This window comes from Ostrinia furnacalis, unplaced genomic scaffold (genome assembly GCF_004193835.3).
Source record: "Ostrinia furnacalis isolate ACB-3 unplaced genomic scaffold, ASM419383v2 OfSCF1168, whole genome shotgun sequence".
Taxonomy (NCBI): domain Eukaryota; kingdom Metazoa; phylum Arthropoda; class Insecta; order Lepidoptera; family Crambidae; genus Ostrinia; species Ostrinia furnacalis.
In genome coordinates, this window is record NW_021131407.1 from 46,240 (window position 1) to 72,917 (window position 26,678).

The following is a 26,678-nucleotide window of genomic DNA, read 5'->3' on the forward strand; positions in this document are numbered from 1 at the left end:
AGTGTGTGTTTGAAATTCGGATTCCATAATAATTAAACATGTACCTTAATTTTGAGTTTTCGATATTTCGGCACTGTTGCAACCGCCATGGTTGCAACTTCTCTCCCGCAAGTTTCCTCAGTTACTCCGTGGCCATGATGCTTGCAACAGTGCCGAAATATCGGAAACTCAACATTAATATACATGGTAATAATCAATATTAATAATTAGTGACCTTCTTCTTCTAAGTCGGGCACTCTTGTCAGAGTGGTCGTGGTTGCACTGACGAGGTACATGGTGGGGTAATGTCATCTCCGAGGGTAGCTCTCCTGGCGATGTGCTTCCATTTCTGACGGTTAGAGGCATCGCGAGTACACTGGACAATGGTGGGCTCAGTGGCCTTTGTGATGGCGTCTATCCAGCGGGTTGGCGATCGACCGCGTGCTCTCTTGCAATTAGTGACCATGAAGGTTTAAAACAATATATTCGGATACCAATTTGGTACGGATCAGTTTTTGTGAGATCCATCAACATCCCAGATATATGGCATTGACAGGAGGGCGCTACTATCAATACTGGGTTATTAGCCTAGGTGCAGACCACTGATTTTTAATTGGCCGATAGTAGGGCCCGGTTTTAATTTGTATGAAGAATCCTCCGATACCAAATCGGTGTAATGTGCGCACTTTCATACATCTCTGTACTTAATGACAGCCCAATCGAACAAACTAAAAGTTGGTGGTCTGCGCCAAGGCTTAGTTCCGATTTTTGCCACTTGACGTTTCAGAATCGTTGGACTATAATCAACCTTGACATTAATCCAATGAGTTTTATACAATCATTCGTGAGGCTGTTGTGTCAACATCGCCACCGAACCGTTACCGTCAATTTGACGTCCCGCGTCATTGTGACGTAATTAATTCGCGCCGTTTCCATTTGCCTTTATGGCGTTTTGTCGAGGCGAACGTTGATGGCCGTTTTATGGCGCTCGTGTATTAAATGCATGTAATTTTCAATTCAATTTGCGCTTTGTTTACATTATGTTGGAAGAATTAAATTTTATTGCCGCCGTTTTTGGTAAAGCTGGGAAAATAATGGGGTCTAGTATTCATTGTAAGAATTTAGAAGTTCATCGAATATATCAAATTAAGTACGTAAATTCTTTAATTTAGATCATAATGTGAAGATACAATGGATAGCACAAGTACCTAAAACCAAGAGAAAATCTAGAAGCAAGTCAAGCAATGCCACTAATTTCTCTTAAATAGGTCAATTAATTTGAAACAATACCTTTAGCATAATCAAATATTTCGTGCCTTGTCAACTGGGCTTGATCAGTCGTATCTGTTAACGTGAAATTGTGAACGCCGTCAGTTTATAAGTAACGTGTGAGATTATAAACTATCAATGAGTTAGATTAGGTTAGATTGTAATTTAACAACGTCACTTCGTCAGATTATAATCTGACGGAATTCTCATTTTTACGGAGACATAGCCACTTGATCTACAAAGTAACATGTACCACATTGAATCCCTAATCATCAACATCCTACACTCCTGGAGATAGTCCTATTTCATAATCATAGCATCTCATTATCACCCATAATGTTGTTAACACATGCATATCACCGGGCACCGAATTCAGTCGAAAGTGAATGACTCCCGACCTACCGCTAGGGTCCTGAGGATCGGATATTCATTGTATGCAAATATACCAGTTCCAGTCAAGGGCAGGGTTGGCAGTTTAATAAAATAAATTCATATTTTTTTTATTATACAGTGCCTCTACCTAAGTAAGCAAATCTACTCATAATAATTATACACAGAAAACATTTAGGGTGGGTTGCATCATCTTATTTTAACTTTGACAAACGTCAAAAATCTGTCAAACTCCATACAAAAAGCACCGGTTATCGTCATAGTTACCGTTAAAGTTAGGTGGTGCAACTCAGCCTTAGAAATACAAACAGTTAACAGCAAATTAATATTTGTTCGGTAAGCAAAGTATTACACCAGACAGCCGTCAGTTTTATGTGAAGACTCATCAGCAGCTTCCAAAAGTCTTACTGGACATAGATACCTTATAGAACGCCTTAGTGAACGAAACTGAGTTTTCTGCATCCAGCAACATTAAAAACCAGGTCATTAGGTCTACTGGGTTGGAGATCTACCGACGCTGTGTCTTCCCACCATTTTTATTATACTTTAGTTACAAAATTGCTGAGCCTATTGCCACGAAAATTGTAACATACCTATCAAGGATTTTCTACCCTATTGAAATTTTCTTCAAAAAAGATTTTATCATTTAATATTGTAAATATTTCGTGTGGCAGCCCTAATCCAGAAGCATGTATTATGCAGCGACGATGCTCACCGGTGGCACCACTCGTGTTATTTCGACGCCGCTTAATGCGGCGTAGTAATGTGATTACTTGGGAGACAGTAGATAATACGCTTTTTATCCGATTGGTTCGACTATCCGGCTCGAAGGACCAGGGAAATTTCGCGAACTGATGCGAAGTAGACAGTGTATTATTATGCGAAAAACAACCTGTAAAAGCTGTCGTGCGCTATTTAGTGAAATAATAATTCGTAGAGTTGAAATAGAAATAGTTTGACACAATAATAAGATTTACAATAGTAGGTACAAGACAAAGACAATGTAATTTATCGTTAACTTGTTATGTTGTTTGTTAATTAATAATATTATTTACTTGTTTCAGGTAAGGATGTACTTTTTACACAACAACATTTGATCAAAAATGACAGGTGAGCAGGCAAAAGTTAAGTAAGTTTGGTATTGCAGATTTTGGGATTCAACATGATTATCCAAAACGAATTATATGTATTTCTGAGCTTTGAAGGCACGTACTTAAATAAGCCTTTGGTCCATTTAAGCTATGGCTGGCGGCTCAACAATTTTATTTTATTTAACCCACACAAAAAAAGTGGTCAGCAAAATGCGTTTAACATTCAGTCCCTGTCCAAAACGCCATTATTATAAAAAAAATATTGTCACTCCAATCAAGACAAGCAAAACAGAAATAGTAAATGCCCTCATTAAATCTAACAACAGCAACAAGTGACCATTACCGCTGGTCACGTGGCCTTGCTAACGATGTGACATCTGTCAGCTGTCATTACGCGCATCGTTATCATAACGGACGTTGTAACGATAACGGTAACGACATCGTTAATTCGCACCGCGTTTGTAAACGTAATTTGTTTTATCAATTGTCTTCATCTATTGCGCGCTTGATATTGTTTTTCTTTTGGAATTTGCAAGAGCATGTTTTTTTATGTTATTTGTTAAAAAACGTTCGTAATTTTTCTGTTACAATAAGCTTTTTTGATAGCATAAAGGGAGCCTTATTCATTCAATGAACCTTAGGCCCAAACCTAACTTTGACCGTAACAAAAACAATAATCGATGCTTTCTGTATGGAGTTTGACAGATTTTTGATGTGTGTCAAAGTTAAAGTAAGATGGTGCAACCCAGCCTAGGTGTTGTATATTTTTGATAACTTATAAACTTTGAATTTTAACATAATAATAAAATTATGGCTATACTTAGCACTAACTACTGCTCTACTATAATAATATACACTCTCATAATAAGTATTATTCTCAAGTATTTTAATCTTTCATCTTTTTTAATTTATAAATGAGATTCAACCCTCTCCAACTCCAAACCGGCATTTTTACCGCTGTAAGCAACTTTTCAAATCGCTATATGCGAATTTTCCAACTACCAAACATTTCAGTCGGCATACGCAAAACCAATTGGGTTTTCTAGTTATTTTTCACCCTAAGCCCATTGGAAATCTAAAAACGAATACAGAATGCATGCAGTACTGTTGTACAGCTCAGTCAGCATTCCATGATTGTAGCCGACGTGTCTAAATGGAGAAATGCGTTTTCGCGCGGCTGCGCTTGGGTTTTATTATTTCCATATGCGTCGTAGTGATGCGATGTGTGTGTTGTTGGCCTTATCGATAGTCGCTTAATTTAATCTTGTAAAAAATGAATGAATGAGGGGAGGTGTCATCGTGACACTTCAAAAATCTTATTTTTATCGCCGGCCAGAAGAATGCCCAACTGACCTTCGCAGATTAACCAATGAGTTAAGATTGTGACGTAGGTACCTAAGCAAAATAGGGCTTGGTGCTTTAGCTAGACTAGACCAATGATTTTATTTCAAAAGTTAATTCTTAAAACGCACCGTTTAGTTCGTTCGTTTCAGCCAAATGACGTCCACTGCTGGACAAAGGCCTCCCACCAAGGTTTTCCATAGTGAACGGTCCTGCGCTGCCCGCATCCAGGCTCTTCCCGCGACCTTTACCAGATCGTCGGTCCACCTAGTAGGAGTTATTTAGTTCGTATTTACGTTTAATTTATTGCTTCTTCCAGAATTCCAAGGTTTTGCACTGGTACCTCTTTGTCATCATTCAGTCAAATAATAACCACTTCAAATCGAGAAGACGTTAAGCCCGTTAACAAAACCACATTCCTATACGTCTTTTATACACACAATATACTATGGTATAATCGGATTAACCATGGCCCGTATCTACATTCCTTGAGACCAATCAGTTGTTAATTGACTCGTTAATTGCTATAAACAGATTAGTTCGACCATCTCTTGGCCTATACAGGTTCCAAACCTTTTCTTGATCCCCTGATCAAGGCATAAGATAATAGGTGCCAATAATAAATTATACAGGAAAAAAAACGATTTGTTAGATGCATTTTCTGATATGTTTATTTTCGTGTATAAAAAATTCTGATCGACATTTTTCCCTGTAGACAAATTTATTTTAAAAAAAGACTATTTTAACTTTCAAACTTACTTAGGGCAGGCTTTTTCCTTTGACTAGTTGAGAACCAAAGGTTTATGGTCAATGGTCACCCGTTGTACAAGTGTGTTAAATATGGGAATTTGAATGATAGCTTGATATGGAATAATAGCTATGTTTGCGCCTCAGACTAGCGGATCAGGTTCAGCTGGGATAGGTAGTACTCGTACTCAATGAATAATTTTATATTTGAATTTAGACTATAACGTTTATTTGACGTTTACAATGGCAATCGAATGAAATTTAATAAGTTAAGTAATGAAGTGAGGTAGACGAAATTTATGTCATCGCGTTTTATACATGGAGGACAGCGCCATCTATCGGAGTACCGAAGAACTGTGCGGCACCGGTCGATGTATGTCTTGCTTAATCTGTGACGTGTCGTTTCTCCTCCAGTTGTCGCTGGATGGCGTTAGTGTTAACAAGCTATCAAATGGTTATACCGTTTGTATTGCCTATTGTCAGGTGTTCGAAAGATAATTAACGATAGTCATTTAAAACATTTTAGTAGTATAGAGTTTCAGGTAAATGACGTCCACTGCTGGACAAAGGTGTTCCCAAGGATTTACACAACGACCGGTCCTGTGCTGCCCGCATCCAGGTTCTTCCCGCTACCTTCACCAGATCGTCGGTCCACTTAGTGGGGGGCCTGCCCACGCTATGTCTTCCGGCCCGTGGTCGCCACTCGAGAAATTTTCTTCCCTAACGGCCATCAGCTCTACGAACTATGTGCCCCGCCCACAGCCACTTGATTTTATATCGGTTAAATCATATCATTTCCAATTTTCCAATCAACCCCGTGTTGATCAATCCGTATTGATGATTGACCCCGTATTGATCATTGAGCTACTTTCGCTCTCCAAACTTGTATGTTCGTCTAAAAGTCAATGTAATAGTATCCGAAGGGGCGCCATAAACAAGCCACTCGAACTAGCGCCAAAAACTAAGCCAACTTGCGTCGTTATGGCGCATCTGATGGCGCTCATAAATCCCAACTTTTCAGATTAGCACCGATGTTTAGGAATAAGGCGGTGACAGACAGGCGAGGAACTGCACAGTAAAGCAACCAAATTGTGACATTTTATTCATGTTGTAGACCCCTTTTAAGGAACTTAAAGACTGCAAATATGGATAGCTTTCCTTGACACATTTGTACTACAAGTCAAAGTCAAAATCAAAATCCGATTACTCAATTTCTTCATGTATTTCCAAACTCCAAACGAAAATGTTAAGCGATCCTCTACTGGTGGTTAAAGTCATCCTTCTAGAAAGAAAGAAAAAATATTTAGCTCACAAAAGTGCACAGTTTAGTAAACAAAAGAACCTAAATTGTTTGTTTGAACCAAAATTACAACCACAAGTGGTTGGCACAGGCATGTATCATGCATTAAAACCCAGAGCATATCGCTGCAGCGCTGGTAGCTGGAAGCAACTGTTCTACTGGTTAATGAAGTTTTAGTATGCTTCGCTTGTTTTTAAACACCCCTGGTTTAATATCTCCATAAGGTAGTACACATTGCCCGAGGCACCAGGCACATGCATAGCGTGTGTTCTCTCCCTGACTCAGTGTCGAACTTGCCAAAGACTTAATTTATTTATTTTGGAAGCAGCGTCGCGTCGTTAGCGAGGATTTATTCGGATGCGGTGAGATACGGTGCGCGGATTATTACGGAAATGCTGGAGTCGGTATTAAATACTGTTCATAGCGACTATTGGTCTTGTATTTAGGTACTAAGGCGATTATCACACTGCGCCGCGGTCCGCGTGATTACATATAAAAATCCCGCGCGCGGACGCGTTGTCAGTGTGTTGTGCCGCGCGTGTTTTCTATACAAACTGAGGTACTTGCATACAATGATTAAATCTGTCGTCCCGCGTACCGCGGCGGAGCTCGACGCAGTGTGATAATCGACTAAAACCATCAAAGCACTGTTAAGTTTTGTTTATGTAACTAATATTGAAAAAATCTGTTTTTTTTTTCCTGACATTAACCTTGCTACTTAAGTTGAGTTGCACCATCTTACTTTAACATTGATAAACACAAAATATCTATCAAATTCCATACATAAAGCACCGGTTATTGTTATTTTTACGGTTAAAATGAGGTGGTGCAACTCAGCCTTAGTATGCAATTTAAAGAAAGCTCTCTTGTTCATAACAAAATTCACTAATTACTTGTCTTAATGACAAGCGCAGTTGTCTGTGTATTATAAAAAAGAACAATAAATAAATTATACTTCCTACAAGTTCATAAAACATACACACACACCACAGAATAATAGTGTACTTCGTCACACTGTCACACACGCACTTATTTACTATTTGTACTTGTGAAGCGATTGTATCATTGATAGCGACTGCCCTCAAATGCTATCAGCACGTAGCGACCGGTCTCTATGGCCATGCGAAGTCAGCCCCAACAAGTAGGATGTGGCGGATGAGTTGCGGAGTTTCGCAAATATGGCCACGGTGTGCATATTTAATGAGGCAAACAGAGGCAACTTCTGATGCGGTTTGCACTTTAATTAGCTTACTTCGAGTTTCATATTAATTTGTATCAATACTTCGTGAGTTTGGCAACAACATTGCGATTTGCAGGAGAACCTGTTACAACTGAAAAAAAAATGAAACTGATGAAAACTAATCGATGTATTGGGTGTTACAAACGACTAAGCATTTTTTTATAAATGATTGTTGCAAAATGTGTATTCTCTTCCGATCCTTTTACTGAAAAATTACATGTTATCCAAACAAATCTCTATTCCCTGTAAAATCACATAAAAACCCACTAAGCAGGGAAGTTTGTCAGTTTACTCATGCATAATATAACTATTTCACATTCAACAAATAATTGTAATTTGAACACACAACGAAAGTAAGTCGTCCTCATAAAATAAGTAAAAATACTTGAATACTTTTTTTGTAAATGGATAGAACCTGCGACCTCTGACAACTCTACAAAACCAACAACTAAGCATTTCAGTAGCAAATCTCAATCAATCATCAAATCAAGTTGATGACACACTTTATGAGCCGACAACACACTTCAATCAGCCCGACGATACAATTAAAATGTATGATTACATTCACAGCTCTCAAATTAATGTTTGCTAAAGAATTTCACCCAATCAAAACATTTCGTGGATCAAATTAATTCACAATTTCACATTCACACATAATTTACGAAAAGTTAATTAAAAATAGTGGCACTTATTATAGTGTAGAAACAACGAATTACAGTTCCCGACGGTAAGTATTGCCCATCGGCCCTTGGAAGAGACAATCTGCTAATTTCGGCTTCATTTCGACAAATTTTTGACAACAATTAAGAGCGCTTCCACTTATAGCTTATAGGAAATTTCAATTAAATAAATAAATAAATAGGCGTTTTTGTTGCGCGACTGTAGCGCTTCTAAGTCGCGATATTTCTAGGTCCCGCGAATCTTTAAATTAACAATACTTACTGACTGAGAGAGTTACCTATCTATACTAATAATATTATAAATGCGAAAGTAATTCTGTCTGTCTTGCTTTCACGCCTAAACCACTGAACCGATTTTGATGAAATTTGGTATAGAGTCCTGGGAAAGGACATAAGATTAGTTTTAGCGCGCGATAAAGTTTTTCTGTGACAGACAAAATTCCAAAGCTAGTTTAGAATAAACTGAAGTTCCTGAATCTAAAGTTCCTTAATTTGATAAAAAACTTTAAGCTACAAAATTATAATACAATGACGTAATAACAGACCTAGGTCGGTCTCAGTGGGTGGCCGGTTTCGCTCTAATTGATCTTCGCTCGAACCAACCGCCAATAGAAGTGATGACGTCACGCCCTCCATCATCGTGATATCCAGGGCATAGGCGAACTATACTATCACATATTATGTCTGTCTGTTACATTTTCCTGGCCTAGCGTGTACAGGCTATTATTCGTCGCCAATCTTACAATAATACAAAATAAATTTTACAAAATCCGATTTGTATGAAAATTAAAATAGTTAAAATGAAGATATCAATTTTCTGACTTCACCATACCATTTATATGACCATGTTAACATGGGCTAGTGTCGGCTCATATACCCATTTACCTAACACCCTGTATAGATGGAGAACCGCCATTTTCTATGGGATTTTAATAATAATGTTCGTTCATTCATATTAATTTTGAAATTGGTAAGAAATAACGTGACTTCGAACGAAACGTATTGGTTTACGCACCCCTAAACAGGAGTACGACCGTCTTTAACCCGAGGCAAATGTATTTGGCCTACACTCCCCACGCTGGCCATACAGGTTGGGAATCTGTCAACTGTGTTCATTCATGTCATGCAAAGAAGTCATCGGTGAAATTAAAAAAATTCGCGTTCCAATCCGAAATGGCGGTTGTGGCGTGACGCGCTGTCAACGCGATAACCACAGGCCGTGCCACAGGTTTCCCATACGGGCTCTGTGATTGTAGTGCGATTGGTGAACTGCTCTTATTGTTTCTTGCTATCAATATTATGTTTTATGTTTATTTTTTGCAAGCCGTCAGAACACATTTTTTACACTTACTTATAGTACAGACAAGAACACGCAACTACGAGTACCTACCTAGGTATACGTGCATCTAGAATCTAGATGAAGTACCACTGTGTTTACCTTGATGTGCCGTTATTTAAAGACAAATCTTAACATCAGGTGCGATTGTGGTCAAATACCTGCCTTGTTATGCATAAAAAAAAATTACAAACTTAATGTTTTACAAAAAATACATAACCATGTAGTCAAAGCATTCTATCGTTCAGCCTCTTATGATTAACCATTGCCTATTCATTTATCTCAATAACCGATCCAAAAAGCTAAGCTTTTATAATATTTCTACTATGGCAACATTTTGTTAATCTGGCAAACAATTGCAAAATTTTTCCGATCAATTCGCAGAGTTTTTATCATTTTCTCGCAACAATACAAAATACCGATTTAACCTACAGCTCTAACAGTAACACTTCAACAAAATCACCTTATCGGCACAATAAAAGGAATCTCGAGAACGTATAGAAACTCGATAACTCGATAGAACTCACAAAGACAGACGAAAACTAGATGTTGTCGCAAATTGGGTCGTAACGAGAGAAAAATATCAAACGCGCCCGGAGGGGGTTGGCTTGTACGCAGTAGAGTAGCTGGGTAGAACAGCCAGTGATGCCTTTTGGAAGTATCGTCAGGCCTGTTCATCTCCGCGAGTTTACATCGAAAACAAAACACGCACGATGGCCCACCTACAGGATACTATTCGACAAGGCCTGACATACGAGCGAACATTGACTCACGCACGCGTATTCTTGTGTATGATGGAAGGAACTAAAGAAAATGGTGTACTAAATACTGTGCAGTATTTAACTGCCTAAATAATAATATAAACACAGAATGTACTTTTTTAAGTTGCCTCAAGACACTGAGAGGTATAAGTAGTTAATATTATTCATGATAATTCATGCTAAATCATGTATTTCCTCCGCCATTTTCTGCAGTTTGGCACCTCACGACACATCATTTTACCGAAGTCAGCCCTATAGCTTCGGCGCAGTGCCGATCACTGATGTTTGTCAGCAAAATGGTGCTTGACTCTTGAGACAGGCTAAATTACACCATATTGTTAATGACATTGAGCATATATTTTTTTAATACCTTCGCAAAGTAAAACTTCTGTACGTAGTACTTATGATTATTCTGTGGTATTGTTACTATCATTCCACTCAAAAGATGTCCACTTTTGAAGAGGTATACTCAGGTTGTTGCAGCCACACAAGGTCGCCTCTTTGGCCGCGCGACACTGGCCACCAAGAATTTTTTTTCGACGACCAAAATCAGCATCGATTTATCAATGTTTTTGAAACAAAAAAGCATCGATTTTGTTCGTGTATAGCCCGCAAGTCGAAGCAAAGTGGACTGACGAGGAAGGCTCTGGATGCAGGCCGCTACAAACAACCTTGGGGGAAACCTATGTTCAGCAGTGGATGACTTGTGCCTGAAATGATGAATACCTATTACAAATTAACCTATTTTTCGTTCGATTAAACTACAAAATCATCTCCTTTCAATATCCTACGATAGCTTATTTACAAGCTGGCTGTCCTTGTCGACCCCGCAACAAATGCTTTGTCAGAGACAAGACCACCTGTCGGGCGTCACGTCGCAGGGACAAATAAATAATTTCACAAAGCTCCATGATAAGTAAAGGGATTCCTCGCACTTGCAGGAAAACAATAGAATTTGCAAGTTCTATCGAGAGAGAGTGCGTCGATTATGACATCCTTTGTGACGATGTTTTATCACTTTCTGAAGTCCCTGATAGCCAGTGCCGTATTATCCATAAGGCACTTTAGGCCAGTGCCTAGGGGCCCACTATGACCAGGGGCCCAGCACTCGCGATTAAAAAATGAAAAAAAAAAGAACACGTGTTAAAGATTATTTTTATGCAACAAAACTCAAACCACCTCAAAACTTCGCCTTATTTTGGTTTACACATTCAATCGTCATAATAGGTATTTCGATATTGTGGAACTTAATTCATTTTCGTAACCAGTAGAATTCGATTTTAAATAGGAAATAATTCCTACAAAAGATTTTATTGTTTTAATGGCTTCATTTGTTGCCCATTAATACTATCCTAAGTTTTCGACTTCGGCGGAGTTGTGCTTAAGTGGTGGGGCCCCTCGAAAGGGCCATTTTTGCGGTTTTTCTGTTACACCGAGTAAAGGACTTACAACTTTTTTTTGTACTTTATCGAAAACTGATTTTCATGACGGTGGAAAGACATTCAATCCTGCGTTGAATAAGACCAAATTCATATGTTTTTGACAAACTGTTTTCGTGCTTGCTTGTCTTCGACAAAGCAAAAAATATTAGTATAATTAATTAAAAATGTGGCTCAACTTTATAGGGTGTCAAAATGTATTCTCATAATAATATTATGTAAGTAAGTTATTTGTAATGTTCTAGTTTTCATCTTTTGGAGTTTGCGTCTCGGTAATCCGAACGGTAGATTTACTTTAAGGATAGGTATTCCAGGGAAACCTATAATTAGCCATACTTATAGTTAAGTTACTTTAAGATTTATTCATTGTAACGCCGTTGGTTCCTAAATAAAATAAAATAAAAATAAAATAAAATAATGACCCTCTCTACGTCCAATGGCTCGTAACCCACAGGGTCCCAAATCTTGAAAAGGGCCGCCTTAACCAGCGTATCCCTGTCAAGCTTCACGAGTTGGATTTACCTATCCTTGTTCCTCCTTCATCCTTAACTACGGTTGCTGCACTTCTTCTCTGTACTCTTCTGTACGACTGTGTTATCTACTATGGCTGCCCCTCTTCCTTGCACCCTACTACACGACTGCGTTGACTAGCCATACGCCTGGTCCGAGGTTCGACGCCACAAAATCAACTTCGTACGCGTGAAAATGGTTTGAATACCATTTCCCGTGCTTGCAACAATTTTCTTTACTGCTTCGTCCCTATTAGTCGTAGCGTGATCGTATATGTCCTAAGCCTTCCTCAATTTACGAGCTATTCCACACAAAAATAATTATTTAAATCAAATCAGTAGTTTCTGAGATTAGCGCGTTCAAACAAACTAACAAACAAACTCTTCAGCGTTTTAATATGAACCTGTTGTTGTTGATTTTTGGAATCGAACCTTGGACCAGCTGTAAGACTTGGCGACGCATTCGTGCAGGAGGGTGCAAGGAAGAGGGGCAGCCACAGTAGATAACACAGAGTCGTTCAAAAGAGTGCAAGGAAGAGGTGCAGCAACCGTGGTAAAGGAACGGCTGGGATGAATAAGGATAGACGAATCCAACTCGCGAGGTTTGACAGGAATATGCTGGTTAAGGTGGCCCTTTTCAAGGCTTTGGAACTTGCGGGTGACGAGCCATTTAACGGGTCATTATACCTACGTATGTTTTCTACTTTGTCGAAGATAGGCACGAGAACGGTTTGTCCAAAATATATGAATTTGGTATTATTCAATGCAGAATTAAATGCCCTTCAATCGTTATGAAGATCAGTTTTCGAAAATGCAAGTCCTTTACACGGTATATCCGTAGAACCGCAAAAATGCCCCTTTCGGGGGGCCCCACCACTTAAGCACAACTCCGTCGAAGTCGAAAACCTAGGATAGTCTTAAAAAGCAACAAATGAAGCTATCCTACGAGTACTACATACTACATAATAATTATAAATGCGAAAGTTTGGATGTCTGGATGTTTGTTACTCTTTCACGCAAAAACTACTGAACGGATTTTTATGAAACTTTAAAGTATTATTGTTTTTAACCCAGATTAACATATAGGCTATAATTTATGACGATCTGTGACAAACAAAATTTCACGCGGGTGACGCCGCGGGCAAAAGCTAGTTAAAACAATAAAACCTTTTGTAGCAATTATTTCCATGTCTTATTTTACAGGCCTAGTTGGCATTACTGCTTTGGTTTACATGACTACAGGGTGTTAGTTAAATGGGTAATGAGCCGACACTAGCCCATGTTAACATATTATGCATATAAATGGTAGGTATGGTGAAGTCAGAAATTTGATATTACCATTTTATTTTTTTAAATGTTCATACAAAATACATTTTATAAAATCTGATTTGTATGAAATTTTAAATAATTAAAATGATGATATCAGTTTTCTGACTTCACCATACCATTTATATGCATATGTTAACATAGGCTAGTGTCGGCTTATATACCCATTTACCTAACACCCTGTATAATGTACATTTTAATGTTTTAATGTTTATGTTGGTTTCATAAAAATATGCAAGATTTTCCTATTCTTTGTTTCATTTTTAAATGACTCCGATACTTCGTCCTGTAGATTGTGGCGAAAGTCTTTTCACTTGAAGGAAGGCGTAGGTATACCTTTGCAATGTGATGACTGAAGTCTGTTGTTGATGATGATGGTACCTTCATTCTATTTCGTAATGTAGACAGTAAACATTTCCAAATTGCGTTTTTGTGGTATGAAAAAGGGGGGGCCCATAAGGAGCTGTGCCTAGGGGCCCCGAGATGCTTAATCCGGCCCTGCTGATAGCCTGTTTGGAACTTTACTATCAGACAATATTTTGGTTTGGTTTCGATATGAGATGTATAGTGTAACCAAATTGCTTTATTTTCAGTAAAACTGTTCGCCCTTTACAATTACAGAAAATGCCACCGTCTTACTTACGTTGACTAGACCGTATCCTTTTTACAGAAATAAATTGAAAAATTGATTAATTTTCAAGCGTAGATTCGTCTGATTTTCAATATTTGGACTAATCACAACGTAGAATCTATCGTACTCTTAGATTGAAAAGAGTTATGAGCGTTTTACAGACCTTATTAGTATGTCGATTTAACTTAGTACATCTATACTAATATTATAAAGAGGTAAAGTTTGTGTGTTTGTATATTTGTTAAATTGTAAGGGGTATTCTCGGGATCTGCTGAACCGATTTTAAAAATTCTTTCACCAATAGAAAGCCACATTATTGCTGAGTGTCATAGGTTATATAAAAAACCGAAAAATTCCACGCGGGCGAAGCCGCGGGCGGAAAGCTAGTAGTTTATAATGTAAGTTACTAACGCTGACTATCCACTATCTAGTACCTATGTCGATTTCTTTACCGTCCTATCCCTGATCAGTATTCATTGCCCCAGGGTACTCCCATTGCTGGTATCCGTGAGGAGAAAGTAGACCGGTCAGGTTCCAGAAAGGTCAGGTCAGCTTCCGCAGCCATAATTAGCTTTTGTTTGCCTTTGACGTCCAAATGTTAAGTGACGTAATGCGTGACGTCACGCCATTATCCACACGTTCGTGGCCCCTTCATTGGTTGTGGTTTCCCGATTTGGTGTTATACTGAAATTCGAAAAGACGATAAATAAATCTTTTGTGTGTCGATATAATGATTTGTGAATAGATAAGTCACGATTTCCTCTCCGGTGAGTTGTAGGTATATCACGAAGAAGTATAAGGATATTTCACTTACGCTCAAGCAACGGGTGTTTTTTCATATCCATTATTTTAAATCCGGCTCACACTCAGTAACTACTACAATCGAGAAACTATAGTTAAGTAACAGCTTAAAAGTAATTTAAAAATAACTTACTTAAATAAAATATATTTTTTTATTCTCTTTTTCACTACAATCTGTTGCCATGCTGGAACATTGAGTACCTAGTATGTTTGTTGAGATATTATGTCATGTCTTGCTCGGTATGTGGCCTGTGTCACATCCTTCACTTTATTGGGTTTTAAGTGTGTCCTATGGAGTTTTTCGTTTCAGTCTACGATACATAAAATATGCAAAAAATTGTTATTCTTTCTAAAAAAACGGGGGCTGATGTTGGTCCCAAAAATATTATAAGCTTTAATTTTTTTCTCAATAGCACACGCCCTATAAAACCTCCCCTCTATTAATTTTAATGAAACGTCGTACAAAGTTTCCCCTTTGAAATGCCTTGTTTCTTCCAGTTTCTTCCTTATTTGTGAATGTTAAGACTACAATAAAGGTATACCCAGTAGTGCCATCACAGAATGTTTGGGATTTTGACAGGATCAACTACCATGCATGATCTTATGCGATCTTATCAGACAAAACTAATGAATATGTATCCAATACTGCTAAATATGCAGACCGCAAGAATCTCTTTTAAGAAACTAGATGGCGCTGTCTCTAATTAGATCGCGGTGGCAAAGGAATCATTGAAAGTGTTGAGCGAGACTTCTTTATTTTTTTACATTGTTGTTAAGACGACAGGCGATGACGTGTCGAAACAACCACGAGAACGTTTCAATTTTTATTTCTCTCTCCTTGAGAAGGAAAACAAAGTGCATTAACCCCATACCTTCCTCTCTCCACGCCCGTAAGTTGCATAGAACAGGATAAAAGAAATGTCACATAATACTCTTGACAAGTTTTTTTAATATTAAGCAAAACCAGAATTGTTGATGCTGCAATTGACTTTTAAAGGCAACATTGTGTCACGCACGCGTTTGATTGCGAATCAAATCAGCAATTACCCTTTTTTACGGAGGGTTTTTAGGCATATGGTGGGCATAGACCTACCTTTGCAGTAGTAATGGCCAAAATCCTGACTAAACTAAAAATAATCTTACGTATTCTTTCACCACATTTTACCCTTCAAAACTTTCAACTGCCGAGTCGTCTGAAAATACCCTTCGTGCCCTGAAGCCTTGCATCATTTATGACGTCACGCGTGTAAAAGGTAACCTTTGCAACCCCAATATCATAAATACAAAGCTCATTTGTCTAATTCAGTTGAGCGTTCATTCAGGTTGTACGTGACGGTACAACACTGGCTAGTGATGCCGAATTATACAATATGTGTTTTTATCGATAAGGAGACTAATTCCATCTCTCGCTGCCACCACTGCAAGCCTTGTAGCTAGGATACTTACAGTTTGGCGGCCAATGAAACCCGACTAGTGAGGTTCTTCTATTGATAGTAAAGAATGTAAAAAATGGTCACACTAAATCATACATGATCTCAACTTTCAGGAACACAGAAAAGATACAAAAGATACGACTGTATTGTGTCGACTTACTAGTCTAAACAATCAAATCTACCGTCCGTTTTCAAGCAGTCGATATACAGATCTATTGTTATCGATATTTGAATACTGTGAAACATCACTAACACCTACATTCACGTTGTACATTATGAATCTGGGAGCTAAGAGTTCCTTTGTTTCATTTTTGTTTTTCTGGGCATACATCAATCAAGCCGGGTTAAAAACCATTTTATCCAGAACCTTAGATTAATAAAACCTAGATGGATAGTTTTCATACAAACGCTTCGTCAAGAGTGAGGCAAAAATCTTATGTCATTAGTGTCAATTTTGTTGGGGAGTGTAGACAGTATAGGCGATTTTCCCGAAAGTAGGGAAATTTTTAATACGTTTTTAATTATTTTAAAATTAACAAAAACAAAACGCATCATGTACTTACTTATTTATTTAATTCAAAGGACATACCTAATAACAATAAGATAAATCGACTTAAAAGTCTCGATTTCATAAAAAAGGAAGTGTATTTGTACGGCGAACAATTGGGAAATAAATTTTCTTGTTACTGGTATCATTCCCGTATTTAATTTTTGAAAGCCAAATTCAAGCAAAATACGCGTCGAATCGTAGTACTTACTTATGAAATGTAACACTGGTCACTTTCTTTCGTTTTTCTGATGTATTTAGACACACTTTCACAGCACAAACCGTCTTAATTAATTAAAAGTCGTCGGACATGTTTACCAATTTAACACTTTGACAGTTCATGTGACGTTTACGGGTAAGCCTTGCCGGCTCCCTAAAAACTGCCTCACCTTTCGTGCACTGACTATCTATCTAGGTTTTATTAATCTAAGTCCAGAACGTTGCCAAAACGCAGGTGTATCAGAGTTAGATACAAACAAAAAGTTAACTCGATCTCTCAGTTGCCGGGCCTTTGCGTTACTTATTCACGATCCTGGCCCATTTGGGAACTAGTACGTTACCCGCGCATGAAGGAATACGAACATAGGGGAGGAAAATTGAGGCGGAAACTTTTTTTCGAGAAAGTTCTTGGCCTGCATCTACCCTGATGGAAAGTGATCAGGCCGAAGCTGAAAGTGAGCTTCACCCGGAATTTCTCAATCACAGTGGAATTACCTATCTCATCTCGAATTGCCGGAACACAACAATGATGTTAAAAGTCTACAGCTCCAGGAAAATCAAAACGGTATCCGAATATTAACCAGTTTGTCCAAATATCTAGAAGCTTACAAATAATAGCAACCAATCAGCCATCGTCATATTTCAGCCACAGGACGTCCACTGCTAAACATAGGCCCCGACAATGATTTCCATAAACATAGCAGCCGAAACGTCAAGCCGTGAGTACATAATGTAACTCATTAATAAACGTCGCTTTAAGACCCGTGTCTTACTATTTTAGTTGAAATGGAACGCGAAAGTTTAAAATCTTATAATGATTTACATATTGACCGGTTGGTAGCGGCCTGCATCCAGCTCCTTCAAATCAGCCATTTCTTTAATTATGTTTTCGCAGCCGTCTGAACTATGACCCCGTATGTTTCTCCCCGTTTACCGAGGGACTGAGGTGCAACGTCAGCAAGAGATTTAGGTGAATTGACATAGGTGGGGGGTTTTATTGTATTTTATGAAACGTAAGGCCTTTCCGGGCGCGGGAAATATGTACGTGGGATAGCGAATACTGTGTTTGCATTCGATAATGAGACCTGAATACATTGATTTGATTTGACTTCAAACTCTTGCACCATCTTACTTTAACTATATAACAAACGTCAAAAATCTGCCGAACTCAATACAAAAACACTGGTTATTTTACGATTACAGTCAGAGTCGTGCAACTGAGGCTTACTAATTTATTATACATTATTGTAGAAACAGAGAAAACTTATTACAAAAATCAAAGTTGATAAGTGGAAAATGAATTCCCAATTCAAGATTTACGTAACTAGGTACTAATCTAAATTAGAAAATCTTTTCCGCATCTTGTATCATTGAATATTTATTAGCTTAACGTATATTTTATAAATTTAATTACGTTAGGAATATTAGAAATTACGGCTCAGTTGCACCACCTTACTTTATTTAACAAACATCAAAAATCTATCAAAATCCATACTAAAAACACTGGTATTGTAAAAGTTACGATTAATTCGGCATTAGCATATAGAATTTCAAACATAAGTAGGTATGTAACATACCTACCATTCGACTAAAAGCAAAGCAATTTTCGTAAAAACCGTCGCAGCGCTGACCCAGTTGCCAGCATTCGCAGCTATCAGATTGTTCAGTCACGACCTGCTACAAGGATATCTTGTCTAGAACTTATCTATTGTAATAACTTTGCACGGTCTGCTTGCTTTCCCTTGTTTCAGTAGAGATCAGTCTTGCCTCACACGGGCTTCTTGAGAAAAAACTAGATGTTGCACTGTTTTGTTTCATTTGCCTACAACTTATCATTATTGAATTACACATTATTATTCGAATAAACACAAATTTTAGAAACCAAAACAAAACTGCTAAACATAGATGATATACGAGTACACTTAACTTTTCGTCCAAGAAGCCGTGCAAGAATTTGTAACAGTTTAATATTTGATTTATTTTTATAAAAATCTGTGCTCACCTAAATTGTTAAGTCTATTCAATATTTTACAAAGTAAATGGGTCTTCTCGTTGCTGTAAAATGTCAATCTTTGACGACTCAAGCTAACATTATTAATCTGTATCTGAGTTCCATGTTATAATATGTATTAATCTCTAATCTGTAATTCCTTTCGTCCTCGCTTCACATCAATTTATAGTAATTATTTAGATAGTAAACGTAATCAATTCAACTATAGAAACTTACTGGCAACAATCACAACCGTTCGAAACACAAATTAGAATTCGAATTCAAACATTCTGATTAGATTCGAACACAGCCCAGTCACGTCGCGCCAATTAGAAAACGGTTCCGAATTAATTTCAAAATGGAACACTCGATTTTGATGTAGTGGAATCTGTCATGTGCCCTTTGTCTTCGACGACAAAGGAAATTCGTCCTTACATCTCCAAATTCAAAGATCAAAACGCCTTGCGGTCTACCACGCCGAAGCTCATGAGATAATAGGTGAAATACTGAATGTCATTCACATGGGAGGGTGGAGTCAAATTTGGATTTAATGCTCAAGGACATAAAGCACATTATAGCTCGAGGGTGGCTTAGTAATTACTAAATGCGTTCTACTTGGGTCCTTATTAAAACGTGTCGTGCTTCCGAAATAAGCTAATGCCGAGCAGTTTGATGACAACTACATCTAGTGACGTAGATATTTCCTTTTTTAAATTCCGCTTTGAATAATGTAGTGTTTTTTCGTTCTATGATGTCCTTATTCATATTTATCTAAAAAATACGTCGTACTTTAATTAACCAATCTTCACATAACCAATCAACATTGCTCAGAAACAAAAACAAACCGAATTATTTCATGCTCCTTCTTTCATTCATACAGCCTAAAAAATCTCTGACCTGATTCCAAATGTTGTTAATATTACTGGAGTTTTTAATAAAAAACTTTTTTTAAAGGACGTCCTTATCCCAAGGTCATTTAAAAAGTCTCTCAAAGCGCGTTCCTTCTAGCTCATTAGTTCCGAATGGGTGATATCAAGTGGTACAAAGCGCAGCGCGCTTTGAGGAAGCCTTAGTAACTGAAAAGGTAGGACTACAGTTAAGGACTTACGGGATGGGAGAAGTTATTATAGCATTAATAAATGTTTTTTCTTTCTTTCTTTCTTTCTTTCATTACTGCTAAAAAAAGTTATTCTTTTAGCCTTAATCTAGCTAGAATGTAAGAACAGATTTGTGCTTCATAATTTCACCGTCGAATGCAAACTTTTCATGATTTTCGATTTACTTATTTATTGGAAGTTCAGGATTGTATTTTCAGGTAAATACAAAATGATAACATATCTAAGTTTATAGTCTGAAAAAGTTCAAAACTTGATTAAATTCTAAGCATTGATTGTAGCCTGTTATTGGTTGAACATCAATATGAACATGTTTATGAGATCAATAATAAAAGTGAATAATGTCAGTCCAGCTCAAACTAAAAAAAACCTTATGTCTGACTCACTCAGTTTAAGAACGACGTTACGGCCGACAGTCAGTGCAAACTAGTCGACTGCATTTTTTTGTAATACACCGCCTGTGATACCATGTTCTGTACGTATACGAAAATAATAACAAAATCGACTCAAATCAGCCCCATTGTCTTCCAATCAGCAAAACGTCATTTTCTTCACGTTTACAAACTGAATTCGCCACAAAGGCATCAAATGAAGTCAAGGTCGCCTGAGCGGCTCATTACCGCAGCTCATCAGCCCGAAAGGGTAGCTCGGGCGGCGCAAAGCGGAACCTACCTCCCGGCGCAGGGTGACCACACTAGAATGTTAGTTGTGCTTTTTCTAAAATGAAAAGACGCTTATTTTAAAGTAGTAAATAACTCAAAGTTAAAGTCAACATTTCTTTATTTGCAAAATTTCTTTAAATCAAGAAAATGAAAATAAAATGAAAGCGATGAGCGATTTCTGCATACAACTGATCTTTCCGTTTTTCTCGAGTTTCTCGTGAATAGGCTTAGAATGGTATCTGGTAACCAAAGACTTGTTGAATGTATCTAAAGACGAGATAGACAGAATGGTGAACGGAGACATTGCTCTCTAAGTTCTTAATAAGTGTCAACAACACACTTATTCAATAGCGAGGGAGAGAAAAAAAGGTATTTGTAATTGTAGAACTAATAGTTTGTTAAATATAAAAAAAACTAATAAAGAATTCAACCTTTAAAATTAAATAGTAATTCATGACTCTTTCGATTTAGCATCAATTCAATCAACTCTCAAGTGTTATTATAGGAACTCATAAGAACAGGCTAACGCTTTCAATCAAGCCCATTGCTATCTAAAAACTCGAAAGGTATTATTATCATAGATAAATAAGTAAAAGAAACGTCCTGAGAGGCCTGGTCACCCTACTCGCCTCCCTCGTTAACAATACCAGACGTTTTGTCTCCTAAAGAAGCCGACTTGTGCTCACTTGATTGGACTCTAGTCAGTAGTTGTTCCCGTTTTACGACAAAAGATTTCCATGGCCGTGGCAAAATGAAGCGAAGTCTTTTAAGGAAATTACGAGATATTGTGCTTTAATCTATACTATCTATCTATACTAATATTATAAATGGGAAAGTAACTCTGTCTGTCTTGCTTTCACGCCTAAATCACTGAACCGATTTTGATGAAATTTGGCATAGAGATAGTTTGAGTCCCGGGAACGGATATAGGATAGTTTTTATCCCGGTTTTTGAAACAGAGGCGCGCTATCAAGTTTTTCTGTGACAGACAAAATTCTACGCGGGCGAAGCCGCGGGCGGAAAACTAGTTTATCAAATAAAAAATGTATTTAAGAGGGTAAAACAATATGTAACAAACTACTCAGTGACAGGCTTTAGGTTTTTATCAGACAAAGGTGACTGAGTTTCTTCTACCACTTCTTCACAGCACCAACCCATGTTGTCACGAAGTAGTGGTAGGGCAAGCTTTATTTGGGACGTGAACAAGTAATCTGGAAAGGGCTTAAGAACTGAATAAAACATTTGATTTGATAAGTAGCCAATGTTTACTTTAAACCACATACCACCAGTCTTTGTACTGGTAAAAACGTCACTACACGTAATACAACGTTTTTTCTAAAATTTCGAAATTTCTTTCGTGTTTATAAAGACTACTGGCAAAGAAAGCAATTAAACATATTGAAAACCAGTGCCTTATTTCATTATGCATTGTGTTAGCCGTAATACATCGAGCTAGGAAATAAGAGGAATCTGGAAAATTTCACGATATCGTACCTACCTCGCCAATATTTCACGACGAAAAATTTTTATTACAATCCGAATCCTTATTCCACGACAAATTTCGACATATTCGATTCTTTCTGTCTCTCTCTGTCGTATTAAGATGCGGTGATGAGAGAAAAAGATGGATAGAGTCGGTTTAAGAATATGGTTTTGTAGAAAAGTCCCATTTCAAGCGACGTCTGTTGGGCCTTTAATGAACTCCGAGCTGTTTTGTATTCCTTTTGCTTTGTGTTTTACTTTCAATTCTGGGATTTGTCAGTTTATTAAAGAATTTCTTAGGAATCTCGTTTAATATGAGTGGCATGTAGTTCTACTGTTCTATTGTGTTTGTATACGAACTACCAGTTGCCGTAAGATTTATGAGAGGAATAAGATAGAAGTTAGGCTAAAAATGTATGAAAATTACACCATACAAGTTTCATCGTCTACCATAATCTAGGTACCTTTATCTAGGTAGCTAGAATGAAGGTATCAAGTGAAATCCGAATTAGAAAAAAACCGGCCAAGTGCGAGTCGGGCTCGCGCACAAAGGGTTCCGTAGCAGCAACAGTTAAATCAACCTATCTCAAAAACTATAAGAGATACTTTGATCAAACCAAAAATCGTTGAAAGAGTTAATTAGCATGCATCACCTCTATTTTTTTTAGAATTTTATACCCCGTAGTTATAAAAATAGAGGGGGGGGGACATACTTTTTACGACTTTGAGAGCTGATATCTCAAAAACCGTTCACTTTAAGAAAAATGTTTTTTAGAAAACTTTATATCATTTTAAAAGACCTTTCCATTGATACCCCACACGGGTATGTACATCGAAAAAAAATTTTCATCCCTCAGTTACATGTATGGGGGGCCCCACCCCCAATTCTTTTTTTTACTATTTAGTGTCATAATTTTGTAGCGGTTCATACAACACATATTCCCATCAAATTTCATCACTGTAGTACTTATAGTTTCCGAGTAAATCGGCTGTGACAGACGGACAGACGGACAGACGGACAGACGGACAGGACGAAACTATAAGGGTTCCGTTTTTGCCATTTTGGCTACGGAACCCTAAAAAGACAATTGAAGGACTCACACACGGTATTATGTAATTTTTGAAAAATCATTTTTCCTAACCAAAAATACAACTAAGAATTTTGGGAAAAAACTTCGCAACTTCCTAAGAACCGTATAAGTATCATAGTGGTATCCGTATTCACTGATGTCTGTAATCAACAATACTTAACTGTTTATCTTTTACTTAAAAAGACATAATAACTCAAGCAACATTCATGACCGCTTTAAAGGTGAATTAATAGAGTACGAAGAATAAAACCCTAACCCTCAAACCCTCTTCCACAGATTGCGTCCATATCCAACTGTACAAAGACCTGAAAGAACGGCAGAAGAACGGGCAGACCAAGGCCTCGCTCTCTCTGCAGCAGTACCTCGGCTTCGAGTCCGGGTTCACGCTGGACAAGGAGTCCAACACCCTTGCCATCCTGTGCGAGGACGTGGTGCCTGTGCTGGCCTTCGACACCAGGGAGATCCTGATACAGTGGAGGGTGAAGGTAGGTCTTTGATACTTAAGATTAAGATTCCCCCATTCACCAGATCCCGAAGATGCGCCTTTATGTGTTCTTTACCATTTTTGAAGGTGCACCCTTTTGCGACACTGTTGACCCAAGCATCAGCCTAGAGACTTGGTTCTCACTGGTTGGGTATTACTGCTGGACAAAGGCCTCCCCCAAAGATATCCATAACGACCGATCATGCTCTGCCCGCATCCCGGTATACTTCCCGCAACTTTTATCAGATCGCTTAGTCGTCCATCACCTGGCCATCCTGTGCGAGGACGTGGTGCCTGTGCTGGCCTTCGACACCAGGGAGATCCTGATACAGTGGAGGGTGAAGGTAGGTCTTTAATTAATTTTAAACTTTTGCGTTGCATAATTTAATTAGGTCTATGATACCTAAAATTCCCCCACCTTTCGACTTTCACTTCCCACCAGATTCCGAAGGTGTAGGAATAGGATGCGCCTCTTTGCGACACTGCTGACTGGGTTTTTAGCGGTCAAGCTATTCGTTCGTTTCAGCCAAATTATATCCCCTGCTGGAAAAAGCTTCCTCCAAAGATTTCCATAACGACCGGTCCTGCGTTGCCCTCACCCCGGTACATTCCGCGACCTTCATCAGATCGTTTAGACCACCTAGTGGAGAGCCTGCCCGCACTACGTCTTACCCGTATTTAAGATCAAGCTGTAAATCCTGGGTATACAGGAGTTTCATGGGAATGGAGGTGAGACTAGTATCGTATCGGTCTCGCTCTCCCTGCAGCAGTACCTCGGCTTCGAGTCCGGGTTCACGCTGGACAAGGAGTCCAACACCCTTGCCATCCTGTGCGAGGACGTGGTGCCTGTGCTGGCCTTCGACACCAGGGAGATCCTGATACAGTGGAGGGTGAAGGTAGGTCTTGAAATTCTTCTTAACTACCCTTCAAATAGCACTTTCCACCAGGTCCAAAAATGCGAGGATGTGTATACCTTTTGGCGATTTTCTTCAATTCCCACTTCCCACCAGGTTCCGAAGGTGTGTAAGGGCGATATTTTTTTGCAATTTTGGAATGTTCACTCCATTTGTGACTCTCTGACCCAAGCACCAGCTAAAAGACAAACTTGGTCTTTATTACTTGGGTTTTTTGGACGTCAATCTGTAAATCCTGGATACATAGGAATTGTAGCGGTGGAAATGAGAGGTAGGAATAGCATTGTTTCCATCAATTCATCCACAAGGCGGTCAACCGCCAAAGTGACAGTGTTTAGGACTTTGATATCCAAATACCTATACATATGCCGCTTTATCCCATCAATTGTACTATCTGTACCATACAAGTTTTGAATAAAACCTCAGTTGATCCTCTAGCCCTTCCAAACCTCACCCTCGGGATTAGTGGCGGGACCCGAATTATCTCTAATCGGAGATTAGAATCGAACATGTCCAGTCAACCGATGCGACCTTAGACCTTTGTTTTGTTCCAATATATCGTAATCCTTAATAACATTTGAATCTATAATATGTATGACCTCTATAAAATAAATATCGACTTCGAGTAACCTTATTGTAATAGAATTAAAGATTTACAAGCAACCTCTGTTGTGTTGTGTAGTTGTCGAACCCTTCTCAAATCCTACTAATACATATTATAAGCAGGAGAGATTGTGAGGATGGATGGAGGGTGGTTAAGTACACTCGCGACTTTATATTATAATCTACAATATAAGAGCCAAAAAGCACATAGCACGGTTGGTAGCGACCTGCATCCAGCGCCTTCCTGCTACCTTTATCAGGTAGTCGGTTCACCCTGTAGGTGGACATCTCACTCTCCGGTACAAGACGTCCATTCCAGAACCTTGCTCCCCATCGGCCGTCAGTTCTGCATACTATGTGCCCTGCCCATTGCCACTTCAGCTTGCTAATCCGTCGGGCTATGTCAGTGACTTTAGTAGACGGATCTCCTCATTTCTGATTCGATCTCACAAAGAAACACCGAGCTGTCCTATAGAAGTTTCTAACCGCCCCTCTCTCTTTCAGGTGCAGCACAACCTAGGCAGTAGCAAGGAGTTCGCGGCCGTCATCATCTCTTCGCCCAGCACCAACAGCGTGAAGCAGGGACCTGTGAGACTTCATGCGTGCGGCCCGCGGCTGGCGCTGTGCGCTCACCGCCCGCCTGAGGTGCTGGCGCTGTGGGACGTCAAGCTGCTGAGGTGAGTGTCTTCAACTATTGTCAGCTCACGAGAGAGCATAATAATATTATGAAGCCTCTAGAGCCCCATGGCAGGATCCGAGTGCGTTTAAGTTGTGGTGTTTGCGCCGACGGGATAGGGATTTCTCTGCCAGAAGAACTGGGCCTAAAACAATTGAGGAGGTTAGGAACAAAAGGTGACATTTACGTATCAGCTTCATTTTTTTTTATGTTTTTTTTCTTACTTGGAAGGATAAATTCTATCATTATCTGCACGACATTGGTTCTGAAGGTGCTTAATTTCATAGAAAAATCAACTTGAACTACTGCTTTTGAAACAAAAAGTTACATTTTAATTCAATCTCAATAGTGATTTGTACATAATAATAATCAAAAAGTGTCATTTCCTTTGTAAATATTTCTGAGGCTTTTAAGGTCGGATCAAAACGGGTACATTATTTCTTAAAAAATAACGATTTGCCCAAAATAAATTATGACGACAGGTCGAATCGATATGTTTAATCGAATAACCTTATTATATACCTTGTAATCTATGTCTATGTTTAACTAAATTTTAAAACATACATGAAAACTTTTAATACCTTGTAATCTATGTCTATGTTTAACTAAACAGTTTGGAAAA

The 26,678-nt window shown here is 38.4% G+C and overlaps 1 protein-coding gene across 2 annotated transcripts in view; it reads left to right on the top strand.

Annotated features, from left to right (window-relative positions):
- Positions 1-2,699: 2,699 nt before the first annotated feature.
- Positions 2,700-26,678, top strand: part of LOC114351634 (uncharacterized) — a 54,096-nt gene continuing 30,117 nt past the window's right edge. Inside the window, exons 1-4 of one of the 2 annotated variants that reach the window (XM_028302911.1) lie at positions 2,700-2,748; positions 23,656-23,758; positions 24,654-24,759; positions 25,885-26,057. In XM_028302911.1, the coding sequence (XP_028158712.1) occupies positions 2,742-2,748; positions 23,656-23,758; positions 24,654-24,759; positions 25,885-26,057 (389 nt within the window). In that variant the 5' untranslated portion in view covers positions 2,700-2,741. Of the gene's footprint in view, positions 2,749-23,655; positions 23,865-24,653; positions 24,760-25,884; positions 26,058-26,678 lie in introns of both variants that reach the window. The other variant, XM_028302912.1, reaches the window with a different exon arrangement.